Genomic DNA, 9,651 nt, shown 5'->3' on the forward strand with positions numbered 1-9,651 from the left:
ATCATCATCATCATCATCATCATCATCATCATCATCATCATCATCATCATCATCATCATCATCATTGTAGGTAGCAGGGAATAAAAAAAAGGGTTTGAGACTTAGTAGATTTTTCAAATTTAATATAATTTATATACTGATGATTTATTGTATCATCATCATCATCATATCATCATCATCATCATCATCATCATCATCATCATCATCTTCATCATCATCATCATCATCATCATTAGTTCATTTTTAACTTACATTAACTAGACCATCTTATTTATTTTATTCCAAGATTTATTTATTTTAATTTTTAATATTTCTAGAGTCCTCATTCTGGCACTGATAACACTTTACTGATAAGTCTTACGGAAAACAAAGCAGAAGTAACTGAATGTATTTCTTACTAGTATCCGAGGAGGGGGAAGAGGAAGAGGGAGAGGAGGATGAAGAGGAGGATGAGAAGGAAGGAGGATAAAGAGAGAAAAAGAGGAGGATGTGGAAGAGAAGGAGGAAGAAGGAGGAAGAAGGAGGAAGAAGGAGGAAGAAGGAGGAAGAAGGAGGAAGAAGGAGGAAGACGGATGAAGAGCAGATAAGGTGGAGGAGGAGGAGGAGAAAGAGGAGGAGGAGAGTCTTTTTTATCTCTAAAGTCGCTGTCTTCTTGAAGTTCGGAAGAAAGTCAGACTTTTGCTCTCGAGGAATTATTATATTTATAAACCGATCGTCTATGGCTGGCGAGACAAAATCTGGATCGTTTTTCGGGAAGTTATAATTATGAAAATTCAATTGCTGAGATGTCTCATTATTTCACATCAGCACTACATTTAAAAGTTACTGTCCTGGAAGAAAATGATAATCTCTCTCTCTCTCTCTCTCTCTCTCTCTCTCTCTCTCTCTCTCCTCTCTCTTCTCTCTCTCTCTCTCTCTCTCTCTCTCTCTCTCTCACTCTCTCCAAACTTTCTTGCATTGTTGCTATCCGATGAACAGGTAGGTAGATTGAGAATGGTATGATTTGGCAAATTCGCTCAGCTTCCAGAGTTTTTGTTTTTTGGGGGTTGTTTTCTTCTAAATTATATTGAAATCCAAGCCTACTACAGCCAAAAACACGAACAATTGTAATAGCTAAAGACAGTTTAAAGAAAATAAGGGGCCTGTCCTGATAGACAGAAAGATTACAATGACAGTGAAAATATTATTTTAAAAGTCTTTGTGTCGTCAAACATTCTATACAGCAGAGAATGCTAGAAATAATATTTCAGAAACTCAAAATAAACTTGAAGCAGAAGAAAAGTGTGTTTTTAGGAACTTGAGAAATATTAAGTGAAAGGACAAGAAATCAAACTAGGTAGTGTAGACAGAAACCCGAGTCAGATGGTCAGTAATAATACAATCAGAAAGGGACAATAAATGAAGTTTTTATGATACAAATGAGAATACACATTTGGTAAGGGAAGGGGGGGGGGGCAAGACAATACTTTAATAATATAATGCCGGGTGGCATCACCATCTTTCCGTTCGAGGGTGGCAAATGCCTCGTGTGGGACGCCACGTGCTCCGGCTCGTTCTCACCGCTGTCCATCACCTCCTCTGCCTCTGCTCCCGGCAGTATCGCCATGATACATTGCAGCAAGAATAGACATAAAAGCCTTGAAATCGGAAGACAGAGAGTAAATGAGGCGGGGACAGACAGAATACAGCTTGAACGACGGCAAAGACCAGGACAACAGAATATAATGGGTTTTTTAATAAAGATTTTTGAGCAGAGATGTTCTGACGCTATGGAATCAGGCGCTCGTCAATTTTTGGTTAAGTGGAATTATTGGTATCATCTAAAAGCGTATTCAATTCCATTGCCTTCCATTCAAAAAATAGTCATCTTTCTTGAATATATTATTATGTCTAGATATTTGTTATTGAAGGAGGTGGGGTAGCCTGGTTTCAGTGGAAATATTAGCGAGGAAATAGCTGCCAAATTTCGGTAACTTCAATATCTTTAGTCTTTTAAAATGGAAAAAAATTACACATTTTGAGCCTGTTGATCAACATTTTTCAGTCAAATTCACATGGACATGTGTTTTCTTTGATATAATAAAGGGGTCCAGTCAAAAAACTAAAAGTCCATTAAAATTGCCGAACTGTCAGAAAAACGTTTCTTCGACTTCATTATTTATTTTGTCCAGCGCATGATGCCTCACGATTATGACTGGCGAATCTTGACTGCCTAAAACTCTGTCAGATATGGGATTTCTTTTTAGTTTTAGAAAGGTTTTACTGTACTCGCAACTGATTAAGGTCATATGAGCACCAAGGGATGAGAAGGTGGTTGGCGGGTGCTCTGATGTGGTTTGCTCCTTCTTTCCTACCAAACATCTATCGTCCTGACCTCTCCTCTCCTTCTTTTGTGTATATTATGTTATTCTCTTGTAAGACCTCTAATCTGTTGCACCTATATGACTTTATTGTGTTGCATGTGCCGTAAAACACTTACTAAAACCTTAAAAAACCAAGAGGTGGATGTCAACAAAGAAGTCCAAACCGGGGAGCTTACTCTGCTCACCTCTCTAGCCTCAACAGCACAAAGTAGCAGTTCAGAAGAGAGTGGCAAACATACAAAAGAAAAAGAAATAGAGGAAAAAATAACGATGAATAAGAATGAAGAAAGAAAAGGCAGCAGTTCCCCCTATGTTGTTTTGGCACAGTATGCGCATGACATTGATAAATCAGCCGATTTAAAATTCTACAGTGCATAAGAGCATTTTAATATCCCCCCTTTGGGAATGGCCTAAAGACACTTCAGTCAGTAGCATTGCCCTGGTTAGGGGTGGGGGGGGGGGTGGATTTGCGAATTCAAGATGAGGATAACTCTAAATATTTAAATAGAGAAGGAATAACTGAATTTGTTTTACCTCTTTTCTTGAAGTCTGTCCCGTCTTGGTTAAACTACGCTTTAAGACGGCAAACTGATTGTGTTGTTGTGTGTGCCTTTTACAAGAAAAGAGACATTGTGAAAATTAGTCGGGGCGGCTAATGTACAGTTGACATTACGCTTTCCTACTAAGCGGAAGACCCTGGTGGTTCGAATACCAAGAAGAGCGTTTAAACTGTTTGCAAATGTATTTAGCCTTGGCCTATTGGAGCTATACACTGAACTCAGAGGTCCCGCCTGCGAAATAACCCTACTGCGTTTAAATATGCCCAATGACAATGTAATACATTGCGTGGAATCAAACTGGTTCGGCAACGTGCATACATAAAAAAATAAAATTCAATGGCAACAAGGCTTAAAGGGCGACAGAGAAAGACCTGGATAGATGGAGTCAGGGAAACACTAACAACTCATGGCATCTCCCTGGCCCAAGCTCTCCGGCTGGTGGCAGAGAGACGTCTCTTTCATCCCGCGACTCCCAAAAGGGTATAAGCGGCGGATAAAAGTAAATGTAACGTAAAGCAACAAGAATGTTCCTTTATTTCTTCTCTTGTTTATCTTTAAGTTTTAATGGGTAATTTTTTGTGAGTGTAGTTGTTGGGGGTTTTGGGTTGGGTTTTTTTTTTAATCGGCGTTCCAGGTTGACAGCAAATCCTCAAGCAAGTTTAGCGTTAGATCTTACAAGCTTTGAGAAATGGTTTTTGAAAGACGTCCGGGGTGGGATCGGCTCTGTGACTCTTTTAGCGGATATTTTGGAACCACTTTCAGCTTTTTCTGTCCCTCTTGTCAAATCGATAAGGTTCCGTGATTCGATTTTCGGCTCTCAAGTCAAACTGACATTTCGATCAAGACGAAAACATGTCTCTGGATGAATCTCTCTCTGTCTCTCCCCCCCCCCTCTCTCTCTCTCTGTCTCTCTGTCTCTCTCTCTCTCTCTCTCTCTCTCTCTCTCTCTCTCTCTCTCTCTCTCTCTCTCTCTCTCTCTCTCTCTCTGTTTTCTGTCTCTAAGTTTGTCTTTCTACTTGTATACTGGGCCTCGGGTCAAGCAGAATTTCCTAATGCGTGTGCATTGTTCTGACATTGTTCTTCTCTCTAATTCTCTTTCTCTCTCGTTCACAGATTATCAAGATGATGCTGACAGTGGTTGGGATCTACGGAATCTGCTGGCTGCCCTTACACGCCATCACCATTGCTTTTGACGTAGACAATTCTGTGTATGACGCAGCCTACATGCGTGTCGTCTGGATCGCCTCCCATTGGCTGGCTATGAGCAGCTGCGCGTATAACCCGTTCATCTATTGGTGGATGAATCCAAAGTTCCGAGAGGGCTACTCCAGTGTGTTCTCGAGAATGAGATCCTACTTGTGTTGTTGTGTCTGCTCAAGCAGCTCGGATGGAAAAGATTTTGTGCCCTCCTCCGATAATCGGAGATGTATCTTCAAGTGCGGTAACAACGGATCTAGCAACCTTTGTGCAAGCAGACGGCAGTCAGCCACTCAAATGGTTGAGTTCACAGGAGTTTCTTGTGACGTCACCCGAGCGGATCTCGCCAGGGAAAAAGTGATGGCGAAAGAGCATCATGCTCTCAGCAATATCTCGGAAGTCGCTGAGAACGGCACGAGTTTCAACTCTTCGAAACGGTTCAATATGTCCAATGGAAATGACGACGAAACGCCGTTTTCTCACAGCTTGCACGCTTGATTTGACCATTCCTAATGGAAACCGATTCATGCTTGCGTCGGTGGCTGCTCAAACTGAATTTGACTCTCATGCTGCGAGCGTCAAACCAAAATCTAACCCCCATGCTGCGAGCGTTTATACAGTATTGGACCTGTTCTGTGAGTAATTCTACCCAAGGGTTCTTGGACTGGAAGCTCTGTGCGTCTTCGAGTGCTCTCGGGATCGGAGTTATTTGCCTTTCCAAATTTAGCGATTCAAATGGAAGCTTTGCGAACGTATAATTCAGTCGTGCAACGCATAAAAGAGACGTGGTTGGGGTCTTTGAAAACTAAAGAGTGCTGGTTCAAGTTTCTCCCGATGGGAAAAAGTTGTCAGTCTACTCTGCAGAGCTCTCGGCTAATTGGATAAACATTTTAGATAGTTTATAATTCTGTGTTCCATTTCTTATACAAGTTGGAGATACATTAATAATATATCTTTTTTTAAATTTCATTTTATCGGGATTATTTTAATCTCATTGGCAATAACTCTCTCTTGTGAACTTCAAGTTAGAGGGGACATTTATTCGTGAAAACGGTGAAGATCTTACCAGGAAATAACATCAGTTACTTTAGGTTTTTTTCTTGTGATAAAACTGACCACATTTAATTTGCATTCTGTTGTAGAGTGTTTGCCTCGGTCGAATGATCCAGTCGGGAATTACTTTGATAATGCACTCTGATGATTGCTCAAATATTATGTTTTTACGGATATTTTTTTTTTGATCGAGCTGATACAAGCGAGCTGTTTTTTGCTTGAACGTTTGTTGTGGAAAATGTTGTCTTTCTGTCTTCTGTCGTCGGCTGTTGATAGTTGTCCTTTTCCTTCTTTCTAGTAGTTTCCTACTTTGTGTCTAGAATAAATCACTTAAACAGTATAAGTCTGTTGCCTCTATAGTTTGGATAATTGTTAATGGTTGTGTTTTTCCTGCCATGACAATGACCATAGTTTTAAAGTGACTTCAAAGCCATTTGCAATCTGTCATTCACTGCTATCAAAATTATTTACAGCACAGCAAAAGCCTACCTCGTATCCAATCGCCATCGATCGTGTTTACTTACTTACCGTTTGTGTCATCTTACGTATCAACATGAACAGAACTACTGAAAAAGCTAAGGGCTCTCAAAGGGCTACGTAATTACTGTATATTAACACGAGTATCAAAATTCAAACGTGCAATACTATACAAAACAAACAGAACTTTGATTTCTTGCGTTGCCTACAACCTAACGCAAACTTTTCTTATTTCTTCGGGATAGTTGAAGCCATTCATTGCTCATACAGTGTCATGCGATACACTGCATACATTACATACTCTCTCTCTCTCTCTCTCTCTCTCTCTCTCTCTCTCTCTCTCTCTCTCTCTCTCTCTCTCTCTCTCTCTCTCCCTCTCTCTCTCTTTCTCTCTCTCTCTGTACCTATCTATCTATCTATCTATCTATCTATCTATCTATCTATCTATCTATCTATCTATCTATCTATCTATCTATCTATCTATCTATCTATCTGTGTGTTTGTCTGTCTGTCTGTCTGTCTGTCTATCTATCTATCTATCTATCTATCTATCTATCTATCTATCTATCTATCTATCTATCTATCTATAGTATTAAGTCTTACCTACTCTTCTTCTTTCCTATCAAACATCTATCGTTCTTATCTCCCCTTCTTCTTCTTCTTTATGTTTGTTACTCTCTTGCAACACCTCTAATCTTCAGGCGCTCATATGACCTTATGCAGTTGCGAGCGCCGTAAAACCTCTACTAAAACCAAAACTTACCTACTGTGACAGCACATAATATCTCGTTTTCGTGATACAGTACATGGTTAGAGGGTTACTGTGTCTCTCTCAAGTACATAGAGCTTAGTCGATACACGCAAAATTAATTACTTATACCGACATTGTTTGATATTTCAAGTGCCCGTGCGTTTGCTTCCTTAACGAAATGTTATTGTTATATCTTTGCCAGTATTTCTATACGGATATTTTTAATCTTCTGATTGTGCAGTACTTATGGAGACATTTTCTACATTTTTGGGAAGTGCAAAAATGAGAGAACTCGGAAAAATAACTTGGCAGACAGTGTAGCAATACGCTTTCTGGGACCGTCGAACAGGGCTCGTGCACCTTTACGGTCACACAAACAGAAACAGAAAGATTTTATTTTAAAATAGGCCTGATCACAACTACTGCGTTGCAAGGGGGAAAAAAAGAAAGACCAAGGGAAGTAAGGAATGGCGTCCGACATCACACACTGGAAACGTAAAATCTGACAGTGGTCTACATCTTTTATGGAACGAAGTGGATGAGCGAGAGACAGACACGGCCACAGTGGAATGCGACAAGTGACAGAAATACAGAGGAAGGAAGAGGTGAATGAAAGTTACTGCTATAGATGCGATTAAGCAAGCCTGTGCTTTGACTTTTGGTGCTTACTCTAGAGAGTGGGTGGTTGGCAGGTACTCTATTGTGGTTTGCTTCTTCTTTCCTATCAAATATATATCGTCTTTATCTCCCCTCCTTCTTTTTTGTTTTGTTTATTACTCTCTTGTAACACCTCTAATCTTCAGCACTTATATTATGACCTTATTGTGTTTCAATTGCCGTGAAACTCTTACTAAAATTAAATTACTCCAGAGAAGGAGTCTCGTCATACCAGCTCTCAATTTTCTGTATTGAGAAAACGGCTAAGAAACTGAAAGAATATTAGTCTCAGTCAGGTCATGTCTCCTCCAACATTATCAAACCCAAACATTTGACTCGAACTTTTTCCAGCAGCACGTGCTCTCTCACTGACAAAAAGGGACAACCTTTGAAGTTCCTGTAATGTTGGTTATTTCTTAATTTCAGAAAGGGTAAAAAAAATGTCAAACAATCTTTAATCTTCCCTCGTAATCGAACGCTCATCCTTGGTGTGGAAGGCCAAGGGCCCGTTAGATATTGGATTCCCTCTTGCGATTAAAGCAAAATCCGATTGGTTTCTTTTGTTTTAGTTTTAGTAAGCGTTTTACGGCACTTGCAACACGATTATGTCATATAAGTGACAAGATTAGAGGCGTTACAAGAGAGTAACAAACACAAAAAAAGAAGTTGGAAAGATAAGGAAGATAGATGTTTGGCAGGAAAGAAGGAGCAAACCACAACAAAGCACCCACCAACCCCCCACAATCCAACTAGAAGCTCTTTAAAATATTATGAGAGGAGCACAGCAAAAAAGTTCAGGAAACAATAAGACATTGTGCCGACAGGAAGGTCTATTAGACTGAACAATCAAGAAACGGCAAGAAATTGATTACAAATGAGTATATTATTATATATTATGATTGATACGCCCCTGTCTATACAATTTAGACATGCTGGATGATTTCGACTGAGAGGATGCGCCGTACAAGACTTTCCCAAACGGAAACCGAAACCATGACTCTTGAACGCAATGATAAAGTTAATTGCCTTGCCACCACAGATATCTGATTCAGCACAGCCGAAGAGCAAGGGCCACGGGTATCAAATAATTTTTTTTTAAATATCACCATCAAACTGAAAGAAATATTCCCCTTTGGATATTACACGTGGAAAGTCGTTAACAGACACGGAAAAAATTACATAGGTGTATGGAACACAATGTGGATTTGCAATATCGAGAGTAACAACCACCAAATAGAAAGGGTTATATCTTCTTTGAATACGTCAGTGGACAGACGTTAACTCTTTAAGAACGTAGCGGGCACATTGCTACCTTAGAATTACGAAGTTCTGATATTTTGGGCCGTTTTGAGTTACTAAAACCATAAGGTCAAAAACCAAACTGGTTTTTTTATGTTCTATTAAAACCGTAAGATTATTCGGAGTCGTCACCAAGACTTTCAAAGAACTGCATTCGAAAAAGCTCGACATGTGAAACTCAAAATTTTCGTCAAATTTCTCAATGGCGCTCATATGACCTTATGCAGTTGCGAGCGCCGTAAAACCTCTACTAAAACAAAAACAAAATTTCTCAAAACTAGGTACTGAGTAGATAGAACTTTGTGCTTCTAGGGTAACGACATATATCCAAACAGCAGCAGAGAATAGAGAATGTTTCGGCACGACATGTCGAAGCATGCATAAATCAGAAGCACGAGTTTGCATTTTTCATCGTATGCTTACTGAAGCATGCGTTTTGAAGTTTCAGGTAGAGAAAAGGAAATCGAAATATCTACTTGAATTATGACGTTATGGCCCCAAAACAGCACGCCCTCCAGCGTTGTCGAATGACCAGAATACACGCCCTAAGTGAGCGAACTCCTTGAGGACGCCGGGTCTGGTCAGTCGACGACTCTGGTATGACGTAATGGTTTTTGGGGCCTTTCAAAGTAAAGAAGCATAACTTCGTAACTTCTACACATTTTTCACTTCTGATTTCTTTATCTTTTGCTTTAAAAGGCAGGCATCAAGGTACATATTTTGAAATACGTAAATTCGGGTTTGTGATTTCTGTATGACGGCTCTATATGTGCCTCAGCATTATTTTGGTCTTCAGCAGCTGATCTAACAAATGTGTCCGAGACGTCTGCAAAGAGTTAACAGACAGGAAAAGAAACTACAGAGTTGTACGGAACGCCACGCAGTGTTCATAAAATCAAGAGAAACCATGCTAGCAGGCGATACCATCTGACCTTCATCGAGGCTCATCAACCTAAGATGTTTGGACGAAGACCCCCACAACGCCCTCAAATGATAACCTCATTATGCAGTCGTGAACGCCGTAAAATTCATACCCCAACAAATCAAACGAAAGTCTCATACTATTGAAGAACTTAAGCGGACTATGCTATACACGACTTGGCGTAAGATAAAGCTCCAGACAAAGATAGAATATCCAATTATGATGTGACTACGAGTGGGAAACGTGTGCTGCAACTCAAAAGAGTATACCAACTCTTGTTGTAACGCATTGTCTTAGTTGAATTTTAAGTAAGAGTTGTGCCACACACACACACACACACACACACACACACACACACACACACACACACAC

The 9,651-nt window shown here is 40.0% G+C and overlaps 1 protein-coding gene across 5 annotated transcripts in view; it reads left to right on the forward strand.

Moving 5' to 3' along the window:
- The window catches only part of LOC101847421 (RYamide receptor), a 245,911-nt gene extending 240,395 nt beyond the window's left edge, over positions 1 to 5,516 (forward strand). For all 5 annotated transcript variants that reach the window (XM_035969675.1, XM_035969677.1, XM_035969678.1 and 2 more), the window contains one exon: positions 4,037 to 5,516. In XM_035969675.1, coding sequence (XP_035825568.1) covers positions 4,037 to 4,618 — 582 coding nt within the window. In that variant the 3' untranslated portion in view covers positions 4,619 to 5,516. The remainder of the gene's footprint in view (positions 1 to 4,036) is intronic.
- The last annotated feature ends 4,135 nt before the right edge of the window (positions 5,517 to 9,651 follow it).

The sequence above is a fragment of the Aplysia californica genome, unplaced genomic scaffold, assembly GCF_000002075.1.
Source record: "Aplysia californica isolate F4 #8 unplaced genomic scaffold, AplCal3.0 scaffold00169, whole genome shotgun sequence".
In the NCBI taxonomy this organism is placed as follows: Eukaryota; Metazoa; Mollusca; class Gastropoda; order Aplysiida; family Aplysiidae; genus Aplysia; species Aplysia californica.